The 19,826-nt window shown below is 51.1% G+C and overlaps 1 protein-coding gene across 1 annotated transcript; it reads left to right on the top strand.

Annotated features, from left to right (window-relative positions):
* The first annotated feature begins 2,494 nt into the window (after nt 1-2,494).
* NFE2L3 (NFE2 like bZIP transcription factor 3) lies at nt 2,495-19,044 on the top strand. The gene is made up of 3 exons (XM_058677963.1): nt 2,495-3,061; nt 17,469-17,552; nt 17,830-19,044. Exons 1-3 carry the CDS (start codon nt 2,495-2,497, stop codon nt 19,042-19,044), a joined length of 1,866 nt encoding a protein of 621 aa, XP_058533946.1.
* The last annotated feature ends 782 nt before the right edge of the window (nt 19,045-19,826 follow it).

Here is a 19,826-nt window from a genome sequence, read left to right as displayed (position 1 = left end):
TCTTCCATAAGATGGACTCATGCTATTCCCAAACACTTGGACTCCTAAGACAGCCAGTTGCCGTGCACAGAGAAGTAGAGAATTGCTTGGTGTGGAAAGTCACAAATGTGTTGTCAGAAGAATTCTGTGAGAATACAGAGAGAAGGAGAAAGGGTTTTCCAGGTCAGACGTCTCCAAGAACCAGGGTAGATGCCGCCTCCCACCAGTCAGGGCTGACTGTGTCTTCCAGGGAGCCATCTCTCATACCAAGGGGAAAGCCAGCCTATTGCATTTAAGGATCAAAATGGACTGGTCTGTATAGTTACAAATTATTCATTGGATTTGTCAGTTCTCCTTTCTACCAGGTTCCTTTACCCATTATACCATAGTCATCATGCTATGCCCAAGCGCTTGCACTATCTTCCACTGCTTTTCCCAGGACATCAGCAGGGAGCTGACAACAGCTTTCTGGCCGAGTTACAACACTGCCCGCCCCATGAATTTATCTTAAAAAGAAAAAAATCAACTTATTTATTTCAAAGATTGAGAAAGGCAGAGAGGTCTCCCATCCATTGGTTCTCTCCCCAACGGCTTGCACAGGCAGAGTCTAAAGCCTGAAACTGCGAGCTGGGAATCTAACCCAGGCTCCCAACATGGGTGGTGGGACCCTGTCACCTGACTCATCATCAGGAGCCACAGCTGGGCACTGAACCCAGGGACATGGGCACCCTAAGCAGGTCCACACACAGCTGGCTCCTAAACTGGCCTTTTAAGCCGATTTCCCCCATGAATTCTTTTGGATTCTTACTGATATCCACATCTGACACAGGATGCATTACTTATGGCTGCATAGCCAATCACCCTGTGATGCAGTGTTTCCAAATATTTATTATCTTACATTCAATTCTGGGCCAGGACTCCACGTGCAATGTTGAAGCTCCCTTGCCCCCGCCCACCCGGGTCTCCAGCTAAAGGTCTCCCAAGGGCTGGAGTCATCTTCAGCCTTAATGGGGGAAGAATGTGGTTGGTTCAACTCTAAGTGGTGTTGGCAGGGCTCAGCTGCTCTCCAGTGGCTGGCCAGGGACACTGATGCCCTGTCCCACAGCAGGGCTCCAAGAGGAAAGGACTGAAAGATGGAGAGAGACAGAAGCAAGACAGAAGCCACCTACCCCTGCTCCAGACATGCCAGCCTTCCGCCAGATTCCATTTGTTAGGAGCAAGTCACTCCCTCCAGCCCACACTCACAACAAGAGAAATGACTCACAACCAACAGAAATGACTGTAAGAATAGTCTGCCTGCTAACCCTGGGGGGTTTAACCAACTCATCTCGTCAAAAATTCTCAGTTGGGGACCCGGTGCGGTAGCCGAGTGGCTAAAGTCTTCACCTTACACACACCAGGATCCCATATGAGTGTCAGGTCTAATCCCGGCAGCCCCACTTCCCATCCAGCTCTCTGCTTGTGGCCTGGGACGGCCCAAAGCCTTGGGACTCTGAACCCGCACGGGAGACCAAGAAGAGGCTCCAGACTCCTGGCTTCAGATTGGCACAGCGTTAAGACTGCTTGGGGGAGTGAATGAACGGACAGAAGTTCTTCTCTGTCTCTCCTCCTCCTCTCTATATATCTGACTTTACAATGAAATTAAAACAAAACAAAACAAACAAACAAACAAACAAAAAACCTTGGCCTAGGAAGCAGTGAAAGGATATTTGATTCTCCAGAACCTGCATAGCTGGTGCTAACAGTTCACAGGGAATGCCAGCAACTTGCAAGGCAGGTCCAGGGAAGAGTGAGGCGGCTGTGAAGAGAAGAGTGAGGCGCAGTGGGAGGGCAGACTCTGGGTCTGTCACTACGACTATCCCACCTCAACACGTCCCTGTTGGACAGGTGCTTAAGGTCACACAACTGGCAGATGATGCAGCTACTGGGGTCAGACTCCATAGCCTTCCAGCCCAGGATTTCCATCTAAGCGAAAGCGCTTTGCAAGTTACCTACTTTCCAAGTCTACCCATCCTTCTATATAAACCGCTCTGTCCTACCTCCAGCTCCTACCCTCCAAGCTTTGAGCAAGGTTGGCTCAATTCAGGTTCGCAAATATATCAGGGTTTAGAACAACTTGACCTCCCCAGAGCTTTGTACTGTGACCATCCTCCCCGCCACGCCTCCTTCCCACCCTCCCTTATAACGAGGCTGGGAGCTATGGCGTGGCGGGGCAGGTCCTCGGGTCCCCTCCCCGCCCCGCAGTCCTTGCTCCCATCCCGCAGGCGTGTTTCAGGCTGTGGGGCCCGCGGCCCGGGGTGGGGCCTGGCCACCGCGCGCAGGTGGCTCCTCCTCCGCCTCGCCCGATTCCGGGCCGCCCCGGCAGCCTGCCGGCTGCCGTGGAAGCGCCTTTGTACCCACCCCGGGAGCCCACGACGGCTGCTGCAAGCTCCATTGTTTCGGTCCCGGGTGCGCTCTCGACAGGTGCGGGCGTGCGCGGCAGTGGGAGCGCAGGGAACCGCGGCGCAAGCGGGAGATGAAGCTGCTGAAGCCATGGGGGACGGCGGGTGGCGGCCTCCTGCATCTCACGGTCCTGCTGAGCTTGGCAGGGCTCCGCCTGGACCTGGACTTGGATCTGGACCTGCTGCTGCCGCCGTCCTTCTTGCTCCAGGATGAAGCGCTGCTGCTGGGCGACCCGGGCAGCTCCGCCTACAACCTCAGCCCCTTTCCCTGGGGCGGTGGGGAACACGCTGGGCATCCGCACCCCAAGGACCGGGAGCCCGACCCCGCTGGGCCGCCCGAGGGCCACTGGCTCCGGGAGGTGCGCGCTCTTGGGGTACCCTTCATCCCGCGCCTCCGCGTCGATGCCTGGCTGGTACACAGCGTGGCGGGCGGTGACACAGAGGGGACCCACGGGCTACTCAGCGCCGCCGCCTCGACCGGAGGGATAGGCGCCAGTGTGGATGGCGGCAGCCACGCCGCGCCAGGGAGCAGTGGGGATTCCCGGTTGGCTAGGAGTAGCCCGGTGACAGCCGAGGGAGAGGACAAGGTACCCGCGGAACCGACGGCTCAGGTGCCGGACGCCGGTGGAGGCGCGAGCCAGGTAATCTGAGAATGGTACGCGGGAGAGATGCGGCGTCCAAGCTGCGAAGGACCAGGGTGACCTGGCCGGGAGCCCTAGAGGGTGGTGACTCGCGCGCTTCTTGCACGCTCAGCCTCTGGGTGGTTAGTTGTAGATTCTCCAACGCCGATGCGCCCGATGTTGGATCGTGGGATTTCAGGTCTGTTAGTGTGATCACTGTGGCTTGTAAGTTTTTCGATGAGGTCCGTGAGATCTCTTGGTAGTGGAGAGCATTCCTGCCTGCGTTTGGTGACTGTCTAGGGTGCGAGGGCAGAAGGCCTGGCTGGTGTTGGTTTTCTTACCCACGGCCTTTGTCCAAGTTCTTGTAGACACTGAAGGACAGTGGGACCAGCGCCTGGCTGGAGGATACTACGGCGGATCTGGCCACTTGAGAACCTCGCCTGATTGTAAGACAGCTGCAGTTCGTTTTGGCTGCTTCCCTGTCAAGGAGTCAACGAATGGGGGTTCTGTGAACCCCCACTCTACAATCTTCCCTCCCTGGACCTGGTGTAACCCTTTATTATGTAAAGCGAACAGGTGCAGTGCCTGGAGTTCCCTCTTGGCTTGGGCTGCTGCAACCTTTCTGGGCTTTAACTTATTTTGGAAACGAAGTTCCCTGAGCTCCTTGCTTGAGGCACCTCTGATCCCCGCAGCCCCTTGCAGTCTAAGAGCACCTTCTCCCTAAACTCTCAGGAGCTTCTTGCTGGGGGCAGGAAGCTGTGGAATTAACATGACCACACACCTTAGCAGTGGTACCTGCTGTCCGTCCACCGGCATGCATACTGGGAGCCGGGCTCAAACGGTTGCTTTGCTAGTCTTCCAAATCCCCCAGTGTGTGCAGGCAGCTGTCCGACGAACTCCTCCACCCTCCGAGGGGGTCACTGTGTGCAAGTGCCCGGTGCCAAGTTCATGCTGTCCTCTTCTAGGGGAACTCCTGGGGGTGGGAGGGGAAGCCAAGAGGCTTGGTAGGCTCCCACTGTTCTACTCTGGCCCAAAGCCAGATCGTCTCATTCAGACCTGGAATCGATTGCTTGTTTTTGAGTGGCACCTGCCATCCTGCCCTGTGACCCACGGTTTCAAAGTCACGTGCTGACCAGATGGCCCTACTGCCTTCACAGAAGATAGGCAGTCCTCTTCGCAAAATGTGCAGGGGCCAGTGGGCGCCAGGCTGTTTGCTGTTCAGCGACTCCCTTCACTGCATCACTCAGTTGGTAGCTATGTATCCAGCCAACCTTGGCCCAGCCCGCCTAAAGCAAAGGGTGAAGTTCATGGGGGGCGGCCTGTCCTCTGGCAGTGCCCTCGCCCGCTGGTGGCCAGTCTGACCTGTTTGTGCTCAAGCTGTGGAACATCTTCCTGGTCAGTACTTTCTTGTGAGATCAGGGGCCCAACATGCAGCTTCTAATTTAAGGAAAGTAGCAGCACAGCACTTAGGGGACTTGGTGAAAGCCACGTGTTCATTAAATGCCAGAAATGGGACTAGAACCCGAGTTTGAGTCCCAGGATTCAAGTTCTTTCTGATCTTGGAGTGACTCGGCGCCCCTCCCCAGCCATCAGGACCACTGCTCTGCAATGTTGGAGTGACTTTTTTTTTATATTTATTTTTACTGGAAAAGGCAGATTTACAGAGAGAAGAAGAGACAGAGAGAAAGATCTTCCATCTGCTGGTTCACTCCCCAACAGGCCACAAAGAGCAGAACTTAGCTGATCTCAAGCCAGGAACCAGGAGCCAGGAGCTTCTTCTGGGTTCCACACGTGGGTGCAGGGTCCCAAGGCTTTGGGCCATTCTCTGCTGCTTTCCCAGGCCATAAGCAGGGAGCTGGATGGGAAGTGGAGCAACCGGGACGCAAACCAGTGCCCATATTGGATGCTGGTACTGCTGAACACAACTTAACCAACTATACCACAACACTGGCGCTGCTCCATACTATCTTAGCATAAGAATGCTTTCTGTATTCCTCCTGATTAGGACTTAAATATGTATGTGGAAGGAGACAATTAAACTTGTAACATTCACAATTGCTCTGTCAATTCCTGGGGTGTTGACCAAGTAGGTTGCTAAAACTGTCAGCTATTTCTGTAAGCAGCTAGCCTAGGTATATGATGCTTTGCACCAAGATTTGGAGTGCAGCTATGAGAACATCAGGTGTTTTACCGTGCAATCATGGGGAACTCTAGTTCAGCTCATCTTTTTCCAGTGAGTCCTTCACTTTGATTGGCAGGTGACAGGGAGCTCTGTAACGTCTCTTTACTCCTCCTGCTTCCTTTCCTCTCCCCACCTCCCCCAGTTTTCTTGTGTTTTTCACCCCACTTATTCCTTTTACAAATGATGTATTTATTTGCATTTGAAAGGCAGCGTGTCAGGAGGAAGAGAGCTGGGAGAGATTTTGCATCCCCTGGTTTACTGCCCAAATTCCTGCCACAACCCAGGGCTTGGCCAGGCCACAGCCAGGAGCTTCGTGTGGGTTGTGGGAATCCAAGTGATTGGGCAATCTACTGCATTCCATGGTGAAGCACCAGGGAGCTGGATCGGACATGGGCCAGCTGTAGCACCGTGGTATGGGATGCCAGCATTATAAGCCGTGGCTTAGCCAGCTACACCTCCAGGCTGCCCACCTCCTGCCTGCCTGCCTGCCTGGCTGCCTGTTGGGGGCTCAGGCAGTGACCGAGGGCTGCCTTGGAGGTCAGCTGGGCACATTTCCGTCTCCCCACCCACTGGTAATGTGATCTGTGGGGCACTTTGAACCTTCTGAGTTCGTTCCTTGTTGGTGAAATGGGGAGGTAAGAGTGGCTTAGCCAGTTGGTCAGGGCTGAGTGCATGTAGTCCAAGTCAGGTCTAGCAGGGCGGGCCTGGGCTCTCAGAGCTGTTGGCTGCAGCTATGTCCACTGAGGCTCCGTAACACCCCTCCCCCTCCCCAGTGTCCTCCATCCCTCATTGCCAGGCACAAGTGTCTTTCTTCTTTTCCTCTATATTCTGCATCATGCTTACTTCCTTAAAAAAAAAAAAAAAGATTTATTTTGTTTTTATTTAAAAGAGTGACAGAGAGAGAGAAGCAGAGAATTTTACTCCCCAAAGAGCTGCAATGCGCAGAGCTAGGGCTGTCTGGAGCCAGGAGCTTTTTCCAGCGCTCCCACATGGTCACAGTGTTTCAAGGACTTAGGCCACCCTCTGCTACTTTCCCAGGCTACAGAACCAGTGCCATGAGGTAGAGGATTAGCCTGTTGAGTCATGGAACCAGCTGTTGCTTTTTAAACTTTTATCGGAGAGGCAGATTTACAGAGAGAAGGAGAACCAGAGAGAGAGAGAGAGCTTCCATTTGTTGGTTTACTCCTCAAAAGGACAACTACTGGAGCTGCAGCCAGGAGCTTTTTCCATATTTCTCACTGGGTTGCAAGGACCCAAAGACTTGGGCCATCTTGCACTACTATCCCAGGCACACAGGTAGGGCGCTAGAGCAGAAGTGCAGCAGTTGGGACTGAAACCAGCAGCTCATATGGGAATGCCAGCCCCATATGCTGAGGCTTAACCTACTGTGCTGTCGCACCAGCCCCCACCTACTCTGCACTTCTTTCCAGGTCGGCATGTTGTCATTGAAGATTCTCCCAGGAGGCAGCTGTGACCCAAGCCCCAGGTGCCCCTGCAGAGCTCTCATAATCTATCTGTAGCCCACTTCCTGGCTAAATCCTTTCTCCCCAGGATACCCCAGGCCTTTTCCTCCCTGCCTCTTGTCTTGAGTCCTCCCCAGGCAATCCCTCACACCCTTGGGTCCAGCTCTCCCATCACCTCCTCTGCAAAGCAGATGCTGCTACTCTCCTCGGAGCTCTCCTTCCTTCTTCGGACTCTCTTCCGCTGACTCGCTGTAGCACCCAGAGGTCCGCCCAGCCCAGGGTGTGTGATGTGTCACGTCCACAGGTTCTGCATGATGTTATGAGCCTTTCAAGGTCAGACTCCCAACTAGAAGTGCCCCCTGGGCCATGTGAGCATGCTATGCCAACTGCCTGAATAGATGAAGGCAGCGCAAAGCCATCTTCAGATCAGCACCTGCTTCATCCGGTGGCGAAACTCGGGCAGGACTGTCTGAAGTTCTTAGCACGTGGGAGGCCTTGCCTGGCACAGAGCATCTCACTTGCCCATAGCACCAGGTGGCCCACACCTCCCGCCCACTGCAACCTTCAGACACAAGAAACAAAAACCTCTCCTATGGATGGCAGCTGTGTAGGAGGAGTAATTTTCCAAGCCCAGCAGTTAATAGTCACAGACGCTTGTAGGCAGCTGGCCCTTGCAGAGGCTGCGGTCCATGTCCGGCCAGGGAGGTTTCTGGCTAGGGTGGAGGTGGCAGAGGAGGGACACAGCATAGAGGCAGCGTGTGGTCTTTTTTTAATTCTTTAAACATTATTTTATTGGAAAGGCACATTTACAGAGCGAAGGAGAGAGATCTTCCATCTGCTGGTTCACTCCCAAAGTGGCCACAATGTGTAGAGCTGAACTGATCTGTAGCCAGGAGCCAGGCGCTTCCTCTGGGTCTCTCACATGGGTGCAGAGTCCCAAGGCTTTGGGCCAACCTCCACTGCTTTCCCCAGCCACAAGCAGGGAAGGGAAATAGAACAACCAGGATACCAACTGGCACCCGTTGGAGCTGTTGGCACTTGTAAGGAGAAGATTAATAGCCAGTTGAGTCATGGCGTCAGCCCAGCATGTGGCCTTTACATATTGGAGAGAACCGGGCTTCCGTCTGGGTTTCTGTGAACCGCTGGCTGCTTGTGCATGCTGCTCACAGCTGCATGATGCCATTGGGAGGTGAGGGTTTGGTTGAATAACGGAGAGGGGGCGTGTCTTCCCTGTTACCATCACACTGTCCCAAAGCCAGGTCTTCCTGGCTTCCTCTTTAGTAAAAGGAGCCCCAGCTGCCTACTGGGAAAGTTCCTGGTCAAAAGACCCTGCAGGCTTCCTCCAGGGACTGCATCAGAGCCACCTGATGGGGGGAGTGGAGGGAAAAGAGTCGGGAGCAGACCTTTAAAATGCAGATGGCCAGGCCACCCCCAGGTGGTTCTTGTTCTGGTCCACCCTTGCCAGAGCTCCTGGCTCAGGGCTTCCCAGGTTCCTGCAATCCCTGAATGTAGACATGCCTGGCCCAGAGCCCCTCTATGCATTTAGGGCTCCCACAGCTAAAGGCCTGGCACAACATAATGGGCTTGGACTCAGGTGTTTGAGGCCTGCGTTGTGGTGCAGCACGTTAAATTTCTGCTTGTGACAGTGCCAACATCCCATATCTGAGCACCAAGTTGAGATTTGGCTCATCTGCTTTCTAGTTCAACTCTCTGCTCATCTGCGCAGTAAAGCACAGATGATAGCCCAAGCAATGTGGGAGATCCACAAGATGTTCCTGGCTTCAGCCCGACCCAACCCTGGCTGTTGCAGCCATCTGGGGCTGAATCAGAGGAAGAAAGATCTTTCTGTCAGTAAATGGGACCCAGAGCTATGGCACCGCAGGTTAAGCTGCCGCCTATAGAGCTGGCATCCCATAGGGGCACCGTTTCAAGTCTCACTTGTTCCATTTTCCATCCACCTGAGAAAGCAGCAGATGATGGCCCAAGTGCTGTGGCCCCTGCCATTCCTGATGTGGGGGACCCAGATGGAGCTTGAGTTTTGTTCTGCTCCAGCCCTGGCTCTTACAGTCATTTGGGAAGTGAACCAGTGGAGAAGATCTCTCTCCTTCTCTCTGTTTGCAACTCTCTGTCTTCCTTTTATTTTTTCAAAGATTTTTTTATTTTAAAAATATTTATTTTTATTGAAAAGAGAGGAGGAGAGATAGAGAGGAAGATATTCCATCTGCTAATTTACTCCCCAAGTGACTGCAATGGCCAGAGCTGAGCCGATCCGAAGCCAGGAGCCAGGAGCTTCTTCCGGGCCTCCCTTGTGGATGCAAGATCCCAAGGCTTTGAGCCATTGTCGACTGCTTTCCCAGGACATGAGTAGGAAGCTGGATGGGAAGTGGGCTGCCAGAATATGAACCAGTGCCCATTTGGGATCCTGGTACATGCAAGGCAAGAGCTTTAGCTGCTAGGCTACCACGCCGAGCCCTCAAATAATACATTTTTAAAAGAGATACAAGGGGCCAATGCAGTGGTGTGGTGTAGCAAGCTAATCCTCCACCCTTGACACTGGCATCCCATATGAGCCTCAGTTCTTGTCCCAGCTGCTCTACTTCCCATCCAGTTTCCTACTTGTGGCCTGGGAAAGCAGTCGACAATGGCTCAAAGCCTTGGGACCTTGCATCCACAAGGGAGGCCCGGAAGAAGCTCCTGGCTCCTGGCTTCAGGAAAGCGCAGTTCTGGCCATTTGGGGAGTGAACAAGCAGATTAGAGATCTGTTTTTCCTACTCTTTCTGTGTAATTCCTACTTTCAAGCAAAATCAATCGAAAAAAGATGAAAGAGATACGCCTATTTTCTCTTAAATAAATCTTCAAAAAAGTGGGGATGACAGGTAGCTTGTAGAGCAGATCTTCTAGAGGCAGCTTCAGCCACCTGCTGCAGTCTGAGAACTGGTGAGCGGCCATGAGCCTGTCCCCATGGGGAAGTCTGTGGGATGCTGGCTCACAGAAACAGCCTGTGAGTGACAAGGGGGCTGTGGCTTCTGCATCGTTGTATCTCACCTGAAAACTTGTGAGAGGATGATGAGAGCAGGCCTCTGAGCAAGCGACAGGTGGATGGGAGAATGCCAGCTAGTTGCTAATGCAAGTGGGATGTCTGAAGATTCCATCATCAGGGAAATAGAAAAGCCTGCCTCTCTGGAGGTTTATCTGCCTGCTGGGGTGATCTAACACTATGTATGTGAATCATAAAGCCCCACCCATCCCCAGCCCGGGAGGGTTACACAGTGTCCAGCCCCAGTACTAGAGCCTGCATTCCATGGCCTTACATCAGAGCTGCCAAAGCTTCCCCTTAGCGCACACAGACGAGTTTGAATCCAGTCCCAGCTCCTGGCCCAGCCTCTGCCTGCAACCCTTCGTCCTGAGTTCTGCCTCCATCTTGTTTGTGGGAAACTTCCAGCTTGCATGACGAATGGGACGGTGAACCCCTTTTCCCTGTCCTTCATGATCTTTAGCAGTCCCCAGCTCTTGACCGGCCTTCCTTGCCTTGTAGCTCCTCATTTTTCCCTGTTATTTATGGACCACCCCCTCACAATCCTTCCCTTCTCTCCCCACCCCCATGCCTGTGGTTGTTGTGCTGGTTGTCATGATGGTCGCAGGGGCTTGGCCCAGAGAAGAGCAGAGCTCAGCTCGGTTCCTTGTAGACTCATCCCTGTCCTTTGGTGACTCAAAAAGAACAGGGGACAGCAGCAGGAGAATCTGAGGTGCCTGGTCCCGGAGCTAGTGTTCAAGGAACACGAGCTGTAATGATTAGAACTCCCTGAGGCCAAAGAGAACACAGCGTCCCTGTTCTGGCTGGCTCGGCGGAGGCTGGCTGCAGACCCGGTGACTCCAGCCGGCCTCTGGCGCAGAGGCAGCTTTAGCATCTCTGGGCCTCCGTGCCGGCGATGTCACTCCTCCCACAGTCCCCATACTGGTGTCTTTGAAGCTTCTCCAGGCCTAAAGGTCAGAGCAGGTCTCTGGGTCACCAGTCTCCTGGGGAGACATGAAAGGCCCAGGCGGCTGCTGGCTGCCCACAGCGCTGTCTGCCCTGGTGCCGGCCCACCCTCCATCGGCACAGGGCGCTAAGTGCATGTGGCCATTGACAGGGTCCTCAGCAACTTCCGCCAGGTGGTGAACCGGGCTTGGCCCCTTCCTTGCCCTTTCCATTGCCTTGAGTGACCTTTGTGTAAGACCCCGTCCCACTCTGCTCCATGTTGGTGATGGTGGTGGTTGGAGTGGGTGGGGGTGGGGAGGAAGGTGGTAATGGTGAGAGGGCCCGTGGAAGAGAGAAACATGGACAGGATTTCACTAGAATAGGATAAATCCTGCAGATCTCTGCGACAGCCCTGGTTGTGCCCCAGAGGGGCGCCCCCCAGTCCTGGCAGTTCCCAACAGGAGGTATTGATGGGAGGGGCCTGCCCAGCAGGTGCTCAGGTTGTTGGCGTGGCTGCTATTTTAGGTGTTTGCTCAGAAGCCTCTGATGACTTCCTGTGGACATTTCTCTCTTTTAAAAATAGGGTGGCAGGGCCCGGCAGCGTGGCCTAGCAGCTAAAGTCCTCACCTTGAATGCGCCAGGATACCATATGGGTGCCGGTTCTAATCCCAGCAGCTCCACTTCCCATCCAGCTCCCTGCTTGTGGCCTAGGAAAGCAGTCAAGGACAGCCCAATGCTTTGGGATCCTGCACCTCTGTGGGAGACCTGGAGGAAGTTCCTGGCTCCTGGCTCCGGATCGGCACAGCACCGGCCATTGCATTCACTTGGGGAGTCAATCATTAAACGGAAAATCTTCCTCTCTGTCTCTCCTCCTCTCTGTATATCTGACTTTGTAATAAAAATGAATAAATCTTAAAAAAAAATAGGGTCTCAGTCCCATGAGGGTAAAAATCACCTACACACAAATCAAAAGTAATTTAATGATGGGTTAGCTTACGCATTCTTTGAATTCATTCAGGGCTTGGACCAGACGCCTCCAGTGCACTTTTACAGCAGGGCTTGTAAAGCACACAGACTCTGTGTCTTAGCTCCACACCACCGAGTTGGGAAAAACAGGAAAGCAAGACAGCAAATATGGTAATTACTGGCTACCAGGGCTGGGTCGCTTTCTCTTCAAATTTCAATTAAGCTGTCTGTAGTTAGTCATTAATTGCAAGTTCAGAACGAAAAGGGACAGTAATGAGTACTTATGGAGCATCTTAAAATACATGGAGGAGCTTTTTCCAATGAATTCCTTCAAATGTAAATGAGATTTGGAGCTCAGCACTGTAGCATAATGGATAAAGCCACAGTCTGCAGGACCAGGCTCCCATAGGGGCATTGGTGCTGCTCCATTTCCAGTCCAGCTCCCTGCTAATGCACTTGGGAAAAGCAGCAGCAGATGGTCCAAGGGCTTGGGCCCCATGTACCCATGTGGGAGACCTGAAAGAAACTCCTGGCTTCACCCTGGCCCAGTCCTAGCAGCCAGTTGAGGAGCGAACCAGCAGATGGAAAAATTTCTCTCTTGCTAATAAAGAAATGAGTCTTTAAAATGTGAAGGAAAATAATGGGCCTTTGGGGAGCCTTTCTGCTCTGTAAAGTATTATAATTAGGAGTCCTTCATCCCTGCCCAGCTCCGCCCGTGCCCTGTGAATGGGGCTGACCGTCTCAGGTGCTCTAGCAAACAGGCCAAGGCTGAAGGCAGTGTACAGATGCGTCCAGGAGAGCTGGGAGCGAGGATGAGGAGAGCTGGGAGAGACGAACATGACCAGGTGCCCCGGCCCTGAGCTTGGAAGGCCAGGTCCCTCTATCTGACTGGGACAGGCATAACCTTGGGTGGGGTGGCGCTTGGCTACTGGAGGCTGACTCCCTGGCTTCTTGCCACATCACGCTGCTCCCTGGGGACATTCTGCCTAAGCTTTGCTGCTTACGATATGGGTCACCTATCAGTAAATCAGAGGAGAGTGAATATGCGAAGGCTTAGTTAATAGGATGATGAAATACCACCGGCTGTACAGGCTAACATATTTTTCTATTCTACGTCTGGAATTTAGTCACCCTGCATCAGTCTGCTGTTAAGATCCTGGATAGCATGGGACTCATCTTGTCTCTGTGGCTTCAGACATAATGATGGCCATGTGGATAGGACAGGCCTGGTTGATGCTTGATTTGAGAGAATGCAACAGTGTGTTCCCAACTGCTAGTTCACTCCCCTAAACGCCTGCAATGATTGGAGTGGGCCGGGGCCAGGGCCGGAGCCAAAGCCAGGAGCTGGAAACTCAATCCACATGTTTCACATAGGTGGCAGGGCTCAGGGATTCCGGCAATCACCTGCTGTGTCTTAGGGTGTGTACTAGCAGGAAGCCTGAGTTGAGTACTCCCATGTGAGATGTGGGCATCTTTGAGGCTAGGCTACAAATGCCTGCTTCTGTCTGACCTCACTGTTCGTAACACTGTCAAAAGTAAACTGGTTTCACAGTCAAATCTATAGCCAGTTCTAGAAAGGAAAGAGGTTGGGCATTTGGCCTAGCAGTTAACTCTGGGATTGGGCAAGGGTGGGTGGAATGGGGCTGCCTTTGTGGCATCATGCACCTTCAGTGCCGTCATTTCCATATGGGTCACTAGTTCAAGTCCCTGCTGTTCCACTTCCAATCCAGCTCCCTGCTGATACAACTGAGAAGGCAGCAGAAGATGGCACAAGTGTCTGGGCCCCTGCCTCTCACATGGGACACCTGGATGGAATTCCTGGCTCCTGGCCCAGACCTAGCTATTGTGACTATTTGGGGAGTGAACCAATGGATGAAAGATCTCTCCCTCTCTATAACTCTGCCTTTCAGCAAATCTCTCCATCTATATAAAGACTCAGGTTGGGACACCCACATTCCATGTTGGAGTCAAGTCATGGTCAAGTCCTGGATCCACTTCTGGCTTCCCAGTGACACAGGTTTTGAGAGGCAGCAGACGATGGCTCAGATGGCCAGGTCTCTGTCAGCCATGCAGGTGGAGTCCCAGACCGTTTCCAGCTCTCAGCTCCTGCCAGACCCAGCTCTGGTTATTTGCAGAGTGAACCCATTGATGGAAAGCAAGTTCTCTTTCTCTCTCACTCTCTCTCTCCCTCCCTTCCTGTTGTCTCCCTCTCAAATAGCAATCAATCGAGAGAAGACCGGAATGTGGGGCAGGTGGGTTGAGGCAATGCAGACACCCAAATGCAATTGAGGACGATAATGTCAAGTGCAGTAACTTTTTTTGGGAGATGTTTGCGTATTGCGAGAAAGGGATGAAAAGGTGGTCAGAATAGAAAAACAACATTCCCTGTGCAACAGAATTCAAGAGGAATTCTTTCAACTTTGCAAGATTCAGGAGTCCAAAGCCAGTGTGACAGTGACACCAAAATCTAAAGCAAAAACATGGAAAACCAGAACCTACTCAGGAGTGGTCATGCAAGACAGTCAATACAAGATTAACATTCAAGAGCAGAAATGCCAAGAGCACTTGGTAGCACTTGGAGAGTTAGCCATTGCTTGTCACAAGTTCTCCCGGTCTTAATGGATTAATTCTTTTTTTTTTTTTAAGATTTATTTAATTTTTATTACAAAGTCAGATATACTGAGAGGAGGAAAGAGATGAAGTGGAGCTGCCGGGATAAGAACCAGCGGCCATATGGGATCAAGGCAAGGACCTTAGCCACTAGGCCACGCTGCCGAGCCCCTTAATGAATTAATTCTTGAAAACTTTTCCTACCCCAAGGTTATCTGGGAGCAGCAAATTCTGGAGTGGCTGATCTGTGGGATTTCTTGCCCAGGCCCTCAAAACCACCACCTGTCTGTTGGCAGGGACTGTGCCCATAGACCTGCTTGGAAGCCCTTCTCCTGGGACAGCACAACTGGAATAAGAAGGCAGGAGGAAGCATGGGGGAAGGTGGGGTCCCTCACTTCTACCACACACGTTAGTTCACACCAAGCCTGCCCTCACTCAAGAGCAGGGGGCTTAAACTTGCTTGATTTTTTTTTTAAAGCAATGTCCATTTCTTTCTTTAAGAGTTGTTTGCTTAGTTAAAGGGTAGAGGCCACAGAGAGGGCATGTTCCATCAGCTAGCTCACTTCCCCAAATGGTCACATAAGCCTAAGGGCCAGGTTGTAGCCAGGAGCCTGGGGCTCCCTTTGGGTCTCCTTTGAAATCGGCAGGGGCCCAAGCGCTCGGGTCATCCTCTCACTGCCTTCCCCAGTGCATCAGCAGAGAACTGGATCCCAACAGGGGCAGCTGGTGTGCTGCTCAACTTAACCCACTCCACCAATCTCTATTTTACTTTTTTTTTTTTTTAAGATTTATTTATTTTTATTGGGAAGTCAGATACACAGAATAGACAGGAAAATTTCCCCTCCGCTGGTCCACTCCCCAAGTGGCCGCAATGGCTGGAGCTGAGCCAATCTGAAGCCAGAAGCCTGGAGCTTCTTCCGGGTCTCCCACTCAGGTACAGGGACCCAAGGCTTTGGCTGCCCTCGACTGCTTTCCCAGGTAACAAGCAGGGAGCTGGATGGGGAAACAGGGATACTAGGACACGAACCAGCACCCATGTGAGATCCCGGTGCATGCAAGGTGAGGACTTGAGCTGCTAGGCTACTGCGCCAGGCTATTTTACTTTTGAGAAATAATCTCCAAAAATAGGAACAAATGAATCACCATGTATTCAGAATAATATATTTGAGGGCTTGGTAATATGAGATCCTGTTTTATTTTCTGAAGGGTGTCTTCACTCTTCTACTCTTAGATTTATTTTTATTTGAAAGGCAGAGTTACAGAGACGACAGATTTAGTTCACTCCCCAGATGGCCACAATGGCCGGAGTTGGACTGGTCTGAAGCAAGGCACTTCTTCCATGTCTCCCACATAGGTCCCAGCGGCTCAAGCTTTAATAGGCCATTAGTGGGGATCTGTATCAGAAGCAGAGCTGCCATGCTTAAGCTGGTGCCTATGTGGGATGCTGGTGCCACAGGCAGAGGCTTAACTTGCAATACCACAGCACCGACCCTACTCTTCTACCATGACCCAAAAGAACACATACGGGCACTTGACAAAGTTCACAGGGGTATGGAATTAAGTTTATTTTCCTCCTTATAAAATCAATCTACCTACACTTAAATAGCAGAATGATGGACTTATGCTGCTTATGAAGGACTATACTAATGTAATAAATAATATGGGGGAAATCAGTTGGGAGAAGGGGATTTGGGGAGTAAGAGAAATCCTAGAGCCTATAGAACTGTACCATAAAATTAATAGAAGAAATTCAGTCAGCCCTTGGCAGTGTGGACTGTGGGCCTGGGTAGGACCTGGCTTTGCAGCTAGCTCCTCCCCAGATAATTCCCTTAGAAACATCGCAGCATCTTGGAGTACTGTTTGACCCACAGCTCTGCTCCTCCCTCTCCCCCTCCCGCGTTCCAGCTTGTCAGCTCCTGTTGGCTTCGTTAACACAGTATCACTTGGCTTTCTTCCCTACACTCTCAAATAAATGATTATCCCAAGGCCACCAGTGTTGCTTTGTGCCCTTATCTTGCATAACCTCCTGGCAGTCTCCACACTTTTTAAAGAATCACAAAAATATAGCACGTTAAGCTGCCACCCGCTATGCTGGCATTCCTTACAGGCTCTGCTTAGAATTCCAGCTGCTCCACTTCCAGTCCAGCTTCCTGCTAAAAGCAGGAAAAGCCCTGGAAGATGACCCAAGTGCTTGGACCCCAGCTACTCACGGGGGAGACCTGGAAGAATCTGCTGGGTTTCAACATGGCCCAGCCCAGGTTGTTGCAGCCATCTGGGGAGTGTACCAACTGGCAGAAGATATTCTGACTTTCAAATAAGTAAGCCTTTAAAAAAGTTGCAAGGAAAGAGATAGATACTGTATCTACTATTTTACTCCCTAGATGGCCTGTCCTGGGACAGGCTAAAGCTAGGAGCCAGGTACTTCATCTGGGTCTCCCACGTGAGTGCAGGGGCCCAGGCACTTGGGCCATCTTCTGCTTTCCCAGGACATTAGCAGGGAGCTGGTCTGGAAGTGGAGACCCTGGGACTGGAACCAGCATTCTGTATGGCATGCTGATGCTTAGATGGCATACTTACTTAAGCTATGTGGATTACGAATCAGAGTACTTAGGACAGTTAAATGTCTCAGAATTAAACATCTGATGAAACTTCAGCCTTACAGTCTAACTTGGCTTTAAAAATATGTAACACAATTTTTTATAGAATGGCATGCTAAGAGAGGAGGCTAAAGCTGTGGGCAGTCAAGGGCCTCAGCCTGGGAGAGGGCACTGCAGATGACAGCACAGCAGTAGGCAAGCCTGGCTGGGAGGCAGGAACGCGGCAAGCTGGAGCTCCTGACAACCTTGCCATCTGTGTGATGCCCACTCGGTGGTATCAGCACACACCATCAATCCTGAGGCCTTTGCTATCTGTGAACTCTATTAGCAGATCTTGCTGGTTCTGTCAACACCAAGGATGGTGAGATAGACTTTATAACAGGCCTGCTTAGCCAGGCACCTGCAGGCAATTCTGGCTCAGGCTGGGGCCAAGTGGAGCCACACAGGGCTCCAGAGAGCAGGCTGTTGGTTCCTCAGACCCTTGATCACATAAGAATTCCTCACCCACTCTCAGGCTTAAGCGATTTCCCTCAGGATTTTTTTCTTCCTATCAGTTCTGAGATGTTTGATGGGCCGGCCACAGCGAGACATGCACAAAATTAGGAGGCAGGTGTTTTAGCTGAGCAGTGATGTGCACTGTTTGTTTCCCTAGATACAGCTACACGGAACAGAAACACCTTTCTCTCTGGAGGATTTCGTTCAGTTGCTTCCCTCACAGCCTGAGTTTTCACTGGAGGTAACTGGAGCTTGGCTTTTATCTTTTATCCTTACAGCAACACAGCCGCGCTGACCCATGTGAACAAAATGTAAGCTGGTACTGACAGCATTTGTTTCCTGTTGGCATTCAAGTGCCCCAATTTTTGAGCTATTCAAAGTTGCATCACCTCTGTTTCAATGGGAGAATTACCCTGTTAGTATAAAATAGCAAATGCAGTGCGCTAGGTTTGGGAATTGCCTTTCCAAAGGGGTCACACGTATTCAGGACATCTTTTCCCCTTCTTTTTCAGGGTCAGGGCCTCTTATTTGGGGAGATTTTGCCCTTTCCGAGCAATGTCACTGATGGCATAGACTGCTCAGCACCTCAGCAGGTTGATTTCAGCCAGGCTCTAAGTCATGATGTGAATCTTCAGGAGGCCATGGTGCTGCGTCCCAACAGCACGTTCAGAAGTGACCCCACAGCAACAACTTTCCAGGTACAAGAACCATTTGTGCAGTTTAATCCTCTTGCCACCCATCCTGAACCAACGTTCCCTGGAGCGGATCTCTTGAGGCCTGACAATCATATACCGGTTCTCACAAGTCCAGACCCACTCTGTGACCTTGATACAAACATGTTTGAGGAGATAAGCTTACTGTCACTGGCCACCGAGGAAGACTTTGACCCAGGAGAAATTTCTCAGCTTTTTGAAGAACCAGCTTCTGATTCTGGCCTCTCCTTAAATGCAAACCACTATGGTACCTCTGTCCCAAAGTCAAGTTCTTCCCACTTCATTCATGAAGGTGCTACAGGTAGTAATGGCGACCTGGACTCACTTTCCCATCACCAGTTAGAAGGGGCTGTGGGAGGCTATTCCCTAGAACTTAGTCAATTTTGCCACACAGCAAATCGTAGTTTCCACCAGGATCTTGCATTTCAAAGTGTATTTCACAACCATACTTACCACTTACAGCCATTTGCGCCAGAATCCACTGTAGGGACATCACGGAGAACAAGTAGGTGCCCTGATGACAGAGGCACCGACTTGAGCCGTGATGAGCGCTGTGCCAAAGCTCTGCGTCTCCCCTTTCCTGTAGATGACATTGTCCACATGCCCATCGATTCCTTCAACAGCATGTTACGTAGGTCCTATCTGACCGATCTACAAGTCTCATTCATCCGTGACATCAGACGAAGAGGGAAAAATAGAGCTGCTGCTCAGAACTGTCGGAAGCGCAAATTAGACATAATTTGCAACTTAGAGGATGATGTATATAACTTACAAACCAAGAAGGAAATTCTTAAGAGTGAGCAAGCCCAATTTAACAAAGCTATTAATGTGATGAAGCAGAAACTGTGTGACGTTTATCGTGACATTTTCAACAGGTTGAGAGATGATCAGGGTAGGCCAGTTAATCCAAACCAGTATGTTCTTCAGTGCAACCGTGATGGAAGCGTTTTGATTGTACCCAGAGAACTGGCAGCCTCAGGCCACAAAAAGGACTCCCAAGAGGGGAAAAGAAAAAAGTGAAAAAGCTTCAAGACGTACTGAATAAAGCAAAGGCGCACAGTTAAAACTCACTGAAAGTGATCTCAAGCTTGGTCCCTGCTTGTGACTTGCTGCGTGACACTCAGCCTATGTTTATTTGAAAGCTTCAGGGGAAGCTACAACTTCCACAAGACACCTTCCCACTGCCTGCATTGAACAGGATTAACACAAAAACTGGACATTCACTCTTAGGAGCTTTTTAAGAAATGACGGGCACGCACATCATTCAAAGTTTTATGGTAAAATGCAGTTTTAACTTCTTATGACTTTTTCTGTGAAAATAAACCCATTTTAACCAAAATTTCTTTTTAACACACCTAACTTGCTCCCTCCTCCCATGCTTTGTCCATATTCAGGACTATGTAAGTCCTTAACATTTTTATGTACATCAACTCCATCCAGTCCATCCAGAATGCTATAGAAGAGAGCTTTGGAACATTCAACTCCATTGACTCAAGTAACTAATACCCACCTAGTGGTTACCAAGCCCCCTGGCAAGAGCCAACAGCCTAGGCTAGCCTTTAGGGTGGGTCTCATCAAATCAGACAACTGAGATGTAAGATGGGCTAAGCCATACCTGACTACAAGCTACCAATGTTGTTAGATGTTATTTCGATCACACCGCCTTACCATATAGGATGTAGTAGGTCAAACCACACTTTGCAATGTTAGTATTTCCACCTGAATCAATTTCTAGAATTTTCAAGTTGAACCTGGGAAGTGGCTCTAGATAACATTGCCCAGCAAAGCACCTGAACCTCAAG

This window comes from Ochotona princeps, chromosome 20, assembly GCF_030435755.1.
Source record: "Ochotona princeps isolate mOchPri1 chromosome 20, mOchPri1.hap1, whole genome shotgun sequence".
In the NCBI taxonomy this organism is placed as follows: domain Eukaryota; kingdom Metazoa; phylum Chordata; class Mammalia; order Lagomorpha; family Ochotonidae; genus Ochotona; species Ochotona princeps.
The sequence above is the reverse complement of the archived record's forward strand: the minus strand, read 5'-3'. Positions and strand labels throughout refer to the sequence as shown.